The 15745-nt window shown below is 37.0% G+C and overlaps 1 protein-coding gene across 1 annotated transcript in view; it reads right to left on the reverse strand.

Moving 5' to 3' along the window:
• LOC128230753 (uncharacterized) overlaps positions 1-15745 on the reverse strand; it is a 44907-nt gene that overhangs the window by 21263 nt on the left and 7899 nt on the right. Inside the window, exons 2-10 of the mRNA XM_052943198.1 lie at positions 13997-14115; positions 11932-12010; positions 7851-8038; positions 7055-7083; positions 5109-5180; positions 2967-3041; positions 2129-2196; positions 1340-1426; positions 281-401 (exon numbers count right to left, since the gene is read on the reverse strand). Of these exons, the coding sequence (XP_052799158.1) occupies positions 281-401; positions 1340-1426; positions 2129-2196; positions 2967-3041; positions 5109-5180; positions 7055-7083; positions 7851-8038; positions 11932-12010; positions 13997-14115 (838 nt within the window). The remainder of the gene's footprint in view (positions 1-280; positions 402-1339; positions 1427-2128; positions 2197-2966; positions 3042-5108; positions 5181-7054; positions 7084-7850; positions 8039-11931; positions 12011-13996; positions 14116-15745) is intronic.

The following is a 15745-nucleotide window of genomic DNA, read 5'->3' on the forward strand; positions in this document are numbered from 1 at the left end:
GCACACAGGTACCAGTAATGGGCGTTACTGTACCCTCAGTGAGGCACACAGGTACCAGAAATGGGTGTTATTATACCCTCAGTGAGGCACACAGGTACAAAAAAGGGGTGTTATTGTACCCTCAGTGAGGCATACAGATACCAGAAATGGGTGTAATTGTACCCTTAGTGAGGCACACAAGTACCAGAAATGGGGCTCATAATTTCTTTGTCTACAAAGGGCCATAAATCTGACAATATTTCAGCATTAGAATTTTACATAATTTGTCACAAAACCTTACCTCTTTCCATCCTGGTTTGGTTTACTGACGCTGGTAAGTGGCATAATTTGCAGTTTGTTATTGTTGTCTGAGGACTCCAGACACACTGTGACACTATGGCCTAGACCGTTGTCTGTTATGGCTAAAAAATGCAAGATCGAAAAAGTAAACAAGAGGCCTATGAGAGTCTATATTGTCTACAGGCATGGCTCACATGTACTCAGTATTATCAGTAAACAAGAGGCCTATGAGAGTCTATATTGTCTACAGGCATGTCTCACATGTACTCAGTATTATCAGTAAACAAGAGGCCTATGAGAGTCTATATTGTCTACAGGCATGGCTCACATATACTCAGTATTATCAGTACACAAGAGGCCTATGAGAGTCTATATTGTCTACAGGCATGTCTCACATGTACTCAGTATTATCAGTAAACAAGAGGCCTATGAGAGTCTATATTGTCTACAGGCATGTCTCACATATACTCAGTATTATCAGTAAACAAGAGGCCTATGAGAGTCTATATTGTCTACAGGCATGGCTCACATGTACTCAGTATTATCAGTAAACAAGAGGCCTATGAGAGTCTATATTGTCTACAGGCATGGCTCACATGTACTCAGTATTATCAGTAAACAAGAGGCCTATGAGAGTCTATATTGTCTACAGGCATGGCTCACATGTACTCAGTATTATCAGTAAACAAGAGGCCTATGAGAGTCTATATTGTCTACAGGCATGGCTCACATGTACTCAGTATTATCAGTAAGAACCTGCTGCCGGCCAAAATGGATGGTTCAAATTTGTAAAAATAAATGAATTTTGAGATAAAATAAGTAGTAGTTGGTCGGTTACTTAACTGTATGAGACGGGTCAACAAAATCTTATTAAGAACCTTGTGTACAAAGGGGTCAAAGGCAATATAATGATAGCTCACTTCGAACATTTTGTGTTAGTTCATAGGCATAAATGAAAACAAATCAAATTTAAACCTTTTATAAAGGTTTTGAACAATAGGGCCCAATGTTAGCCCTGCCTATTGTAGGCATTGGAAATATACCAAGACAAAGTTCTTACCTTCTACTGTCATGGGGTAGGATGACTTGCTTTTCTTGCACAGAAGATTGTAGGGAGATACGTAGTAGATGAGCTTCATTGGATGACCTGGGAAATAATGAGATAAAAAATACAAGAGCTGCCACGGTCCCCTGATAAATGCGCTACCTCCCCTTGTTCTAAAACTGGCATAAGAGAGAAAGCCACCACTCATTTGTTCTATTTTTTTCAGTCGCACAATGGGTAAAAACACCTCTATAATCATTAATACCAGAGTTATAGAAGATGCTGTATATGTGTGTATTGCCTCTGGCAACAGGCGTGCCAACCTTCATTTAAATATATTTAACTGATTTTGAGTCATGACCAAAGTTTAAGTTTTTGTAATACACATACATGATGGCAATGTCACCAAGGCAATCACATAAGCCTGACTTTTTTATTCAAACTTTAGTTTACTATTTTACAAGTAAAATCTGTACAATTTAAAATGAAAACAAGGAAAGATTTGATATTTAAAGAGTTATAAGTAAAATTATCTTTCACACAATGTATTGTTCAAACAGAAAACCACTAAAATAAAGTGTGTTTTGTATGTTCTGCTGATATTAATTTTGTTCCAGAAATATTGTTAGCAGCTGACACCTAAATTTGAGGATGTTTATAAAAGCAAATGAAATTCATGAATAGACCTCAACATCTGTTGTCACTGAATTCACAATGGGAATATTTATCTATTTTATAGAACTCTTTTTCACAGCTAGCCAAAGGGAGATAATTGGTATGTCATTAACTGATATTCTGACTTACCTCCCCTCCTAGGCAGCAATATCCCAAGAGGGGATTTATGAATGTAGTTCGTCACCCCATTAATGGAACTGAAAATAAATAAAAACACAAATATGAAGATGCATCAAACAACGCTAAAGACATAAAAACTTTATCAGGACTTTAACTCACTGTTCATGTTTTTTTTGGTAAATTTAGCTATTTCTAAACCAAAAGACCTCAATTCTTACCATACCTGGTCATCTGGTATGACTTTTTTCGCACACTCTGAATGAACAGTGATATTTTTGTTTAATTTAACAGCCGAAGATCTTGTGATTCCCTCGCAAAAAAAACCATCCATTTTCACCCCCCTCCCCCTCAAAGGCACTTAAGATATGAAAGAGAGAATGGCCACAAGAAAAGGGCACAATAACATGTTAAAGCAGAAAAACCATTTTCACTAACCAAAAAGGCACTTTTGGGATGAAATGGGGCATGAAGGAAAACAGCATATTGCATTCAGCAACAGTAGAAAATGAAATCATAAAAATGAAAAAAAACACCTCTACTTTTCCAAAGTTTGGGACTTATCACGCTTTTTTCCCAGGCAGTCAAATAAAAAAAAGACATATTGATGAAATCAGTTGCTTTTTTTTTGTGATAAACTAACTATCTTGTCATTATTGTTTTTAACTTTTGTAAAATGCTACAATATTGAGTTTCAATATCTTTTTCAAAGTCAACTTGTAATATTCAACGTGTGTCTTTTCACATGAAATCTTTTAACATATTTATAATCAAGCTTGTTATACAAGATTTTAACCATGTTAAATTATAATAAAATACTTTAACAAGAATGGTTCCCTGGTGGGATTACCTCTGGAGTTGGGCTATAATGTTGAGATCATGTTCCAAGTTTGATAACGCCAGATACCCTTTGCTCTTTTGTTTCCTGCAAATAAAGAAGACACACAAATTCTTACTATGTATTAAGCATCTTTTAAAGTATAAAAGTGAATATAGGGCAATTTAGTTATAGCTGATAAATTTGCCTTTGTTTTCTCACTAATTTAGTACCTAAATCTTGCAACTTTATCATTGATTTTTTTTATTATTTCTTGTTAAAGCTGCACTCTCACAGATATACCATTTTATCAACATTTTTATTTTGGAAAGAGCAAACTTGTGCGGAGCAAACTTGTGCGTAAATATCTGCAAACCAATGATATAAGATTGCTGACAAAAATTCAGATCATAGATTTTCAAATTCCTGTTCGAAAATTAATGTTTCAAGTCTTAAACCGTTACCAACGGTTAAAGAAAAATGCATAAAACATCAATTTTTGAACTTAAATATAAAAATCTGCGATCTGAGTTTTTGTCAGCAGTCTTATATAACTGGTTTCCATGGATTTTCGCAAAAATTGGCTCGTTCTAAGACAAAAATAAAAAAGTTGTCAAAACGTTCAATCTGTGAGAGTGCAGCTTTAAAACCAAACATACAACATAGATGTTTGGAGCAATATTTATGTTTTTGAAATTCTTGGTGCTTACATTATGCTTGCAGAAGCACTATAAAAAAGAGTAAGGTAAGCCAGATTAAGGTAGTCAACCAGTGTATTATTTTTCAAACTTTTTTCTGTGAAGCAGTCCAAAATGAAGGTATTAAGAAGAAAAATTATTGTTGGTATTTTTTATTCACCAAAAGAAATTCAAGGACTGTAGGATCAAGCAAACTATAGCTCATAATTGCACAAGCTTTTTGTGTTCAAGGTCACTGTGACTGGGTCATCTGCAGGACATAACCAACCTTCCTACCAAGTTTGAGAACTAAAGGACCAAGCATACTCTAGTTACTAATAGTGATGAAACGATTATTGAGTACAATCGATAAATCGTCGCTGAAAGTGCTATGTCGTCGACAATCGATAGTGGTTGTCCAAAAGCAATGTCGCTAATGTTACTTCCGGTAACTACGTATTTTATTTTGCGGTAAAAGTCGAGTAAATGTCAATCTTTCTTTCCGTTAAATTCTCGTTAAATTCCTTTTTTATCAAGGGAGGTCAATCTCTTACACAATTTCGGTGAATGTAAACACTTTTGCTTAAAAGCTTACAAACTCTCCAAAAAATACAAGTTGTTTTTAAGTGTTTATATGTTTCATAAAACCTTCTTGAATAACTTGTCTCTATGATGTAGTGGGTCCAATCTTACCTGTAAATACCGGGGATCCCGGCTCGATGCATTCTGTTTAAAACCTTTTTTGGTGTTGTTTGTAATTAACTAATTTACTTTTTTGGTGAAAGTTTTATAAAATTAAAATATTCTTATGAAATGTTCAATATACAGGTAATTGAATGTAATGCTGGTTCATAAATAGTTAATATGCTTTAACATGGATAAAATGCTAAGATAACTTACTTAATGATGCAGTGTGCATCATTTTGCAATTAATGTTCAATTATTAAGTTTGTGTTGTGTTGTTATGTTTTTTCGTTAAGTTATTAAAGACAGTAAAAGGTTATGGGAATTTACTTTCTTTTGCTAAAAGCATGACTATAGCATCACACGTACTGATTCCAGGTTTAACCATTTAAATGATCATGATGATACTATGTATAAAGAATGTACGTATTCCTTACTGATATTATGAACTTTCGATTATTGTCCAATAGTAAATCAAAATGCTTGGTCCGATTCGATTCGATTATCAATAGCAAATGAAGTTCGATTTTCAAACACTAGTTACTAATCGGACAAGCTTTTTGTGTCCAAGGTAACCGCAACCATGACCTTTGACCTACTGACCTAAAAATCAATAGGAATCATCTGTTGGTCATCCCTCCCTCCCTACCAACTTTGAGTACCTTAGGCCCAAGCATACTCTCGTTAATCAATCAGACAAAGTTTGGTCTACCGACCAATATTTGCCCAGCAATATCCCACCTTTTCAAAGTGGGGTATAAAATTGATCGCATGGTGTCCGTTGATAAGTTCCAATGTGTATGTGTTGACTTACTTGTCACCGTTAAAGCTGTATATGGACAGAAGACCCTGAAGATGGCTGATAAACTCGTCAAAGTTGCCCTTGCTGAAATGAACAACACGTGAAAAAATGAGAATAGAGCGCTTATTGAGTCATACATTTATAAATATTTGTTTCTTTCAATTTGATAGTGAAAATGTGTGGAAGTACACTACAAATGTCACATCATTCAGAACACTAAATTGTAAAGAATTCCATCAGACTAATTCTATTTACTAAGCCAAAATATTAATACAATTTTCATATCAACATTATCAGGGCTGCCTTTCTGCATTTGGGGAATGGGGCCGGGGCCCTGAGAAAGGGGAATTAAGGGCTTTTTTTTATAAAAAGGGGAATTTTGCAAATTGACAGAATGCAAATTCATGTTATTTTGTCCACATGGGCCTTCTGGGTGTTATGCAAATAAAGCTTTGAAACTTTGTTATTTATATGAAAAACACAGTACACAATGTAGTGCTGATAATAAATAGGTTTTTCTCTAAGTTTCTGTTGCACTGTCTCATATAGTATAGTAACCGACTAGCTACTACTTACTGTACTCAAATTTCACTTATTTTTCAAAATTTGTACCGGCCAAATTGCCATTTGAACCGTTGAATTTGGCCTGCAGTCACTTCATAGTGACAACACTGAATAAATATTTTTTTAATTATATATTGACCTGTTATCATTTTTTTCAAAGGTGAGATTCTTTGAGATTACGAAAGGGAATTCAAACCACAATTTGGGGGGAAAAGTATATTGTTTGGCTTGGTGAATGTGGCCTTTTATTGCCCTCAATATTCCTGAAAGACAGCCCTGACGATTAACAACCAATTTCATTAACAAATAACATTTTACAAAGATATTCATTCAAACATGATAAACTTTAAATGCGAATAATTTCCAAAAACTTGTGCAAAAAAGCAACAACGCTGAACAATCCTTACAAAAAAGCTACAAGTATTTCACCAGATTGTTAACAAACTGATAAGTATACAAAGTTACTTGAAAATCAAGCCCTGAAAAACAATATATCAGTTTGAGAGTGTTACAGTTACTAAGTCTTGCACATGACTCAAGTTTTTAACTCCATGTTATTTTTGACTCATATTAGCACAGTTTGGACAATCTGCTTTCTTTGGAATTTAACACTTAACATTCATGGGGGTAACAGGATATAAAGGGCATTGGAATTATCACTTATATTCCAGGAATGATTTGTAACTTGTTACTGCAAAGAAAGGGCTGTTTGCTCATTATTTTGGGACTGAAATGTGGCTCCGTAATAAATCTTAAAAAGATGTATTATTCCCATTGTGGGGTCAAAAATCCTCTCCTGTTCAGGAAGATTTTTTTTACCAAAATCATGTTATAGTTCCGATAGTGAGGCATTGTCTTTCTGCTTTATGATGCCATGCGGAGCAGTACAAAACTGACTGTCTCTTCATTAAAAAAATCTTAAGATCCTGTTTTTCAATTAGGCTAAACAGTGGTGTCTTCCCCATAACTGATAAATAGGCCCTTATTTCAATGACAGCTTTCATTTTAAAGGGCTAAAGCACTAGTGAATTGTAACCACGACCCCCCCCCCCCCCCCCCAGGTCCGGGGAATAGTGGGGACTTTTGACTTTCGGTCCAGCCAACCCAGGGTAAAATCAGCAGGGACGAACTGTTGGTCAAATCCCTGCGAAATGCCCCACACCCCAGGGAGCCTAAGTTAGGCAAATTCCCCGCTATATTTTGCGCAAAGACAAAACCACCGCATTCACCCTGCACTGCGGGGCCACTTTAAAGGTAAAAACACGGCCCATTTCCCAGGCATACCCCCGGACCTGGGGGAGGGGGGGGGGAAGGGGCGTGGTTACAACTGACTGTTGCATTAGCTATCACAATACAAGAACTTTATCAAATTAATCCTAAAACGTTCACCTTACCTTAGAATTTCAACCAACTCTTCACAACTCTGAAAAATAACAAAAATATATATAACAAATGGTCCAATTAAAATCAAAGTAACTTACTAAAATCTTTTAAAGTACAGAGTAGTTGAACATGTTCTATGATATATTTCTAAATGTTTATGTTATTTCATTATAATATTGTTATAAATTGCCAGTCCAAAGGAAAGATTGGCCTGTCTGAAAAAATATATACTTGTCCTAAACAGAAAATGATCTGCCAAATATAAAATTGTTAATTTTTCTTTATACATTCATAATCCAAATAAATACTGTAAATTAAAATCATTGAAATAAAAAATGCCGGTCACACAGACAGTCATTTATAAAAAAAACTGCATGAACCAGTTCAAAAATATCAGACTTTCACATTTTGTACAGATCAGTATCAATGCTTAATCTCCTCCCTATTTATTTAGCGGTAGACCAAACCTTTTCCTTGACAACATGGTATAAAAAGATACATAAGTTAACGCACAAGGGTTCCAAACAGTTACTTATCTGGCTCAAAATGAATAGATCATTTTTTTTTTTTAAATAATCCCTTGATGCAATTATGGAGATACATGAACCATGCCCCAATTTCACAAAATGCGATTAAGCTTAGCTCTAATTTTTGTTTAACAAAATCAAATTTAAGTATGTATATATTGGCTAAATGAATAAGTTTCTCAAGTCTGCTAAGCTTAAGAAGTTTCGAGAAATTTGGGCCAGTATGTACCCACAGTCCAAACATATGCACAACATAATATCGAAGTTCATGAGTCCGTACCGTGGGTGTGTCCTGATGGCTGACCTTGACATCTTTCAATGTCTGACCTTCCCAGATGACGATGACCTTGAACATTTCCGCACTCAGGACAACCTGGTTAATGTCAGCCATGGTGGGTGGGGTGAACAACATGCCTAGTTGACGTGAGATCAGGTCCAGACGTTCTATCAAGCTTTGTTGGGTGGTGACTGAAAAAAACATTACAAAACTTTGTTGCCATGGATACGGATGTCATGTAATATAGGGGAAAGATCTTTCAAAGTATTGATAGTATGTTTAATTTTCTGCCAAGTTATACCAGTAAAATAATGGTATACAATACCCAGGGGCTGGACCAGAATTTGACATGAGTGGGTGGGCACTTGAAAGCATCTGACATGTGCTTTTCCTCCAAGATACCAATAATTTATAACGTAAAGGTGGTTAGGGGGTTCAAGAATCCACCCTTCCGATGATTTTTAGCTGTTAATTTCAGTTTAAAATATCGCATTCCATTATAATCTAAGGTTATTTTTTCTTTTTTTTTGATATGACAATTTAAGAAATCAGAACATGACTTTTGTTCGTCTTTTATCGTTTAGTTAAAACCTATAATTAGCTTTATTGTGACAAATCTGATAGCTTATAGAATCAAGTTTGGGGTCCTTTTCCTGTGAATCATGAGAAAGAAGCCACAGTGGACCTTAATACTGGTACAAGCATATGCATATCTGCACAATTAATGCATCTTCACACTCACAGTAACATTTCTAGGTCTAAGACTTGAGTTTATGTGATCAATGAACTTGTATGGTTTATTTCACCATAAATATTTCCTGGAATCTAGATCAACTTTCAATATTCTAACAATACACAGTACCAGGTACTTTACTTTTAAACCATTCATGAGCCACCTGATGCCTTAGGGATTAGCATTGTCATGATTTTTACCACAAGAAACTGGGTCTATGGAATTTTTAGCCAGGTTAAATTCTGTCAGGTTTTTGATATTGTATAGCTAAGGCCATTAATGCAGACATCAAAATTAGTCTTTTGGATAAAAAGCCCGAATTCATATACCGGTACTACTGCTTAGCATTCTAATTACATTTTTGAACAAGCCCTGCTGTATAAAACAAAGAATTTGAGCAAGCACGGAAAGCATTTTACAAGTGCATAGCTTGTGGGCTTGTTCTTATTTCAATCTCTGTTAGTGAGGTCAACTGCTTTTTATGCCCTTTTTGGGAACGAAATTTGGCCATGTTCCCCTCCTGAAAAAGTGTATGTTTTTCCCCAACCTAGGTAAAAAAGCCCCTTGCAATAAATATTTTTGTGTGTTTTTGAGCAGAAAATTAAGCAAAGCAATAAAGTGACATTCATTAATCTGTCAATAGGTTTGTTGAATATAAGGTTTGAAAACAAGTGAACATATATATTAATCATTCATATGGTATTTTTGCCCTTTTTGACAAAAAAAAGTGCGATCTTTCCGCTATTAAAGGGACCTGCCACCATTCCCTTTAAAGCAAAAAAAACACTGGTGTCTTTTAAGCAGAAAATTTATTTAAAAACACACAGATTTTCTTTAAATTTTACAGCTACCACTGGAAAATTCAATCTGGTATTGAATTAAATTCCTTCCAATATCAAATTAACAAGATTACACATGCTACCAGTATCTTCCCCTTGGAGGTCTAAGGCCCCTGACATGCAGTCGTGAAAATCTCCAAGCCTGCAAGCCCAGCCCTGATAAAATTATTTCATGCCTTGCTTAAATGCTGAAATTTGTAAAAGAAGGCTTGTTAAAATAATTGATGCCAGGCATTGACTGACTTAACAAACAAATTTAAATGAAACAAATTTAAAAGATGCACTCTAACTCCCAAATAAAATTTACCACAATTAATAATATTGTTTTAATATTCAAAAAAGGATGAATAAATGTTGAAAAACAATGTTTCTCACGAAGGATACCGAGTGAAAGAAATGAGCATAAAACATGGCATTTCTACTTATGAGACTATAGTAGACCACAGTAAATCTTTTAGCATTAACCAATCATTTAATATTTTTTGCGCTTTCTGCAAATAAATACAAGATTACAATCTTGCTATCAGTATAAAATTAATGTTTTCCATTATTGCATTATTTAGTAAGTAGTTAAAGGTTAATCAGTCAAAATTGATGTTTGTTATACATGTGTATGTATTGATTTTGAATGAGAGTGTCACTTTAAGCAATACATCATACTTTAGCAGATAGTTTCTAACCCTGGATATTTTTTTAGTGTAATTCCGTATAGGAAATAAATCATAATGCTAATTCAACTGTCATATGACTTGCACCATTTTCGCTTCTTCTCCACGCAAAAAAGCAGGCAATTATGGCCTGCATACTGCCTTCAGTCTAGATGCAAAACCATCTTCTTTATGTATTGGAACTATTTTTAGGACACCCAGGATGTAAGTAAATGATGCAGTGTTATATGCAATGAAGGCCCAGACATGTGTACCTTTTTTCAGAAAATGTCTATTTTTGGTGATATATATGCCGAAAACACTTCTACAAGCATTCAAGAATAAAAAGAATCCTGTAAGCATATCACCCCTGGTCTGCATTGTAAATTTAAGAAAATGTGCTTTGTGGTAGTGAAAGATGCCTGAAAACACATCTAGGGGCTTGAAAGAACAAAAAAAAAACTGGAGCATGCCAAAAGACCCCCTTAGGCCATCATAAATTAATTGCTAAATTAATTGCTAGATTTTCATTCAATTTTTTTTTTTAAATGGGGGTGAGGTGGCTTTTTTTCTTAGACCATAACCATGCACTTCTAGACAAACCACGAACATAACAATCTCCTTTATTACAAGTGAATGTTAAACATCTACATGTACACCCTAAGTATGAATAAACGGCAGTCATCGAAATTAGACTTTTGGATGAACAAGCCCGAATTCTTATACTATTGCTTGGAATCAAATTTTTGAACAAGCCCTGCTATATAAAATTCAGAAATTGAGCAAGCCCCGAAGACATTTTACCAGTGCAGGGCTTGCGGGCTTGTGCTAATTTCGACCACTGAAATGGCAAGCCAGTAACGGACTGATACGCAAATACAAACCCTAGTTCATCATTTTTATGAGTCAAAAAAAATTAAGGGGTGGCTGAAAAAAAAGAGGGGGCAGTTGGGGATGAAAATCCAGCAATTAATTTATAGTCGCCTTAGCACGACTGCCCTACATGTTTCATTTGGTTGAGCTACACCCCTGGCAACCTGTATATTTTATAAATCACTTCAACTTTTTATTTCATCATTTATTATTAAAGAAAACTAAGCTTTTGACATAACTGTATCAGATGCAGTTATAACTGTAGAAAATATTCCCCACCTCATATTTCTCATTTTTCGAATGATTGTGCAAATCAACTTGAATGACTCGCAATTAAATGATGTCGGTGCTATTACAACAATCAGAATGATGTTCAGTGATCTTCCAAGAATCTGGTTAAAAAAACCATGGAAATTCTGATTGTGAAATAACTGTAAAGATGGTTCTATCAGGTAGTCATTAGCACCACAACTCTGACAGAGGTGTCGTGTTACAACAATTATCAGTCATTAATGTTGGGTTTCTTTATAATAATAGCTGGATCAAATTCCTTAAGCATTTTTCTTTTTTCATATCATTCTGAAACTTAACTAGTATTTCATACAATGCCTAGTATTCTCCCTAGCTGTACCCCCTATGGTTTTGTCCATTAATGCAATATAAGTGTTGTCGCTGCTTTTGGGCATTTTGTTAACGATAACAACTGAACACTTACGAAATGTAAATGAACTGAAAGGAGCAAAATGGCGATAAATAACCGAACGCAAATAGCAAGAGGAAAGAAACAACTCGCCAGTTGAATTGATTATCACCAGATACAATCGATTGTTGTCGATTTCAGGCCCAAATCAATTTTCGATAACGGTCGATCATCCAAATATTACTACCCCTGGCTGGAATGACCCATCCAGGGGAAAATAGGGATGACATGCACATGTATGTCACTCAATACACATACATGTGCCAGTATAAAATTATATGCGAAATCTTACTCTTCATGGCCCGGTGGAGTTTATCGAGGCAGGTCTGTATGGATGCTTTGTCTGTCATGTTGGACTGGATCCGCTTGTCCTGAAACACACACATACATTAATTCTACATGTCATGGTTGCACAACTTGCACATGCACGGAAGGTATGTAGGATTAAGAAGCCCTAGCTCGGCCAGATCTATCATGGTACATGTAGCTCCTGACTTGCATGTAGAATCCTGTTTATATTGATTATGTGTGTTTATGAAGGGGTTATGACGAAACGGTTACAATAAATTTAAACATGTTAGTGATAACAGACAGACTTAATATGTAGCAAGACCGTTTGTATCCGGATTCGGGCTGAGACCAGAGAAAATCAAGACAGGACTGAAAACTGATTTGCTACGTATGATGCAATGGTATCCGGTCCATCTCTGTAACCCGCAATCAGATATACACCCCACTCACCTTTTCTAACCCCCTTGCTCAGCCTTCCTGAGGTGGGTGAGGTGTTTGGTCTGCATGTCTGTCAATTTGAGATGGTATCCTGCCCAACCCTGTTACCACTTCATAAGCCACATCCAAATTATGTATCTACCCCTCGCTCTCATGTTTTTCACATCTTGCAGTGTAACGATATGACTTATGTTGAGAGATGGTGTCTTGCTGACCCTGTAAACATGCTATTAACCCCCTGATTTACCCCCTATCTCACCCATCATGCCATTAACCCCCTGATCTACCCCCATCTCACCCATCATGCCATTAACCCCCTGATTTACCCCATATCCCACCCACCATGCCACTAACCCCCTGATCTACCCCCTTTCTCACCCATCATGCCATTTACCGGCTGATATACCCCCTAACTCACCCATCATGCCACTAACCCCCTGATCTACCCCCTATCTCACCCACCATGCCATTAACCCCCTGATCAACCCCCTATCTCACCCACCATGCCACTTACCTGCTGATCTACCCCCTAACCCACCCATCATGCCACTAACCCCCTGATCTATCCCCTGTCTCACCCACCATGCCACTTACCTGCTGATCTACCCCCTATCTCACCCACCATGCCTCTAACCCCCTGATCAACCCCCTATCTCACCCACCATGCCACTTACCTGCTGATCTACCCCCTATCTCACCCACCATGCCTCTAACCCCCTGATCAACCCCCTATCTCACCCACCATGCCACTTACCCCCTGATCTACCCCCTATCTCACACATCATGCCATTAACCCCCTATCTCACCCATCATGCCATTAACCCCCTGATATACCCCCTATCTCACACATCATGTCATTAACCCCCTATCTCACCCATCATGCCATTAACCCCCTGAATTACCCCCTATCTCACCCACCATGCCACTAACCCCCTGAATTACCCCCTATCTCACCCATCATACAATTAACCCCCTGATTTACCCCCTATCTCACCCATCATGCCATTAACCCCCTGATTTACCCCCTATCTCACCCATCATGCCAGAAACTCCCTTATTTACCCCCTATCTCACCCATCATGCCATTAACCCCCTATTTACCCCCTATCTCACCCATCATGCCATTAACCCCCTGATCTACCCTCTATCTCACACATCATGCCATTAACCCCCTGATCTACCCCCTATCTCGCACATCATGCCATTAACCCCCTGATCTACCCACTATCTCACACATCATGCCATTAACCCCCTATCTCACCCATCACGACATTAACCCCCTGATCTACTCCCTATCTCACCCATCATGCCATTAACCCCATGACTTACTCCCTATCTCACCCATCATGCCATTGACCCCCTGATTTACCCCCTATCTCACCCATCATGCCATTAACCCCCTGATCTACTCCCTATCTCACCCATCATGCCATTAACCTCCTAATCTACCCCCTATCTCAAATGTTTCACATGTGTTACGATCTAAATTAACTAACAATATGACTTACGTTTGATCTGGATGGGAGCAATGGTATCACGCCCGACATGGCAGCCAATCAACTCTGTCTAAACCCTTTCTATCCATCGTTCCAAAGCATGCAACCTTATGATGTAACAATATGACTTACATTGATCTGGGTGAGGCGTAGGGTCTTCATGATGTCGGTCCATGAGCGATGTTGTCCCGCCCTACCCCGTAACCTCTCCATCAACCCCACCCGTCCTCCGGACCCATTTAAGCCCTTTTCTGAAAGAGAAACCATGAGAAGACTCATTGATAATCCAACAAAGTATTATAGCACTTTTGTGTATGGTAAATTCATCAAAGTTTGTTTATCAGTGTTACAATGGGGTTTAAAAAAGGACAGGGTGCTGCAGTCAGCAGAAAGGGACAGGGTGCTGCAGTCAGCATAAAGGGACAGGGTGCTGCAGTCAGAAGAAAGGGACAGGGTGCTGCAGTCAGCATAAAGGGACAGGGTGCTGCAGTCAGCAGAAAGGGACAGGGTGCTGCAGCCAGCATAAAGGGACAGGGTGCTGCAGTCAGCAGAAAGGTACAGGGTGCTTCAGTCAGCATAAAAGCACAGGGTGCTGCAGTCAGCATAAAGGGACAGGGTGCTGCAGTCAGCATAAAAGCACAAGGTGCTGCAGTCAGCATAAAGGGACAGGGTGCTTCAGTCAGCATAAAAGCACAGGGTGCTGCAGTCAGCATAAAGGGACAGGGTGCTTCAGTCAGCATAAGACTTCTTAAGAGCACAGGGTGCTGCAGTCAGCAGAAAGGGACAGGGTGCTGCAGTCAGCAGAAAGGGACAGGGTGCTGCAGTCAGCAGAAAGGGACAGGGTGCCAAGAATGAAAACGGAACATTGGGTCTAGATACAAGATACAAGAATATTTAAAGTCGGGTATATGTTAACAGGAAACATTAGATTATTGAGGTATTTTGCAACATCTGTTGGTAAAAAACTTAAAAACATTATGAATTTGACAGTTAATGTTTGGAGTTGATGATTAATTAAAGTAATATTAGGTTTCAACTATCAAATGTCAATTTTGTACTTTAATCATATTGTAAGTTTTAATAAGGCCTAAAAAAAAAATACATTTGGTTCGGGTTACCCGACCCTACCTACGGAATAGGCGCCGACCCTACCGTTTTTATAGTCAGTTTGAAAAAAAAAATTAAAAATTAAAAAAAAATAAAAAAAAATCTCGTTTTTTTTTTTAAATTGCTTTTTAATATTAAGTTTTAACCTTAAATGCTTATACAGAAGATAGCTTTAACACCATTCTCCAATGCTGAAAATTATTTTCTTATATAAAACCTAATAAAAAAAAAATAAAAAAAAAATTAAAAGCCTACCTACCCTACCTATTTTTTTAAGGATGTAACCCTAACCAAACAATTTTTTTTTTTAGGCCTAAAAACAAAATAATTGTGTTATTATATATATATATCTTAAGTATTCATTTCTATGAAAACAAAAGGGTGTAAGTCCAGATCTCATTGTGGATAAAAGGATTCTACTTAAAAAAGGACAGGGTGCAGCACCCTTCAACAATCCTATAGAATAAAAATGGTGTTGCTAAATTAATAAACTTTGGTCTTTATTCAAACACAAATTTATGTCAATGATATTTCAAAGGCTGACAAAGAATTCAGTATACATAACAGTACCAAACACAGTTAATGATCAATTGTTGAAACATAAATATTAAATAACCCCAAGTAAATTAACCTTAAATTTACACTATTCTAAATCACAATTCTCTAGTATAACCTATATTATAACCTATATATATATCTCATCTACAATGTTGTTGACCTTGCCACAACAGGTCATTGACCCAAATGACCAGTGATGACCATCTGCTACCATAT

Source organism: Mya arenaria, chromosome 1 (assembly GCF_026914265.1).
Source record: "Mya arenaria isolate MELC-2E11 chromosome 1, ASM2691426v1".
Classification (NCBI taxonomy): Eukaryota; Metazoa; Mollusca; class Bivalvia; order Myida; family Myidae; genus Mya; species Mya arenaria.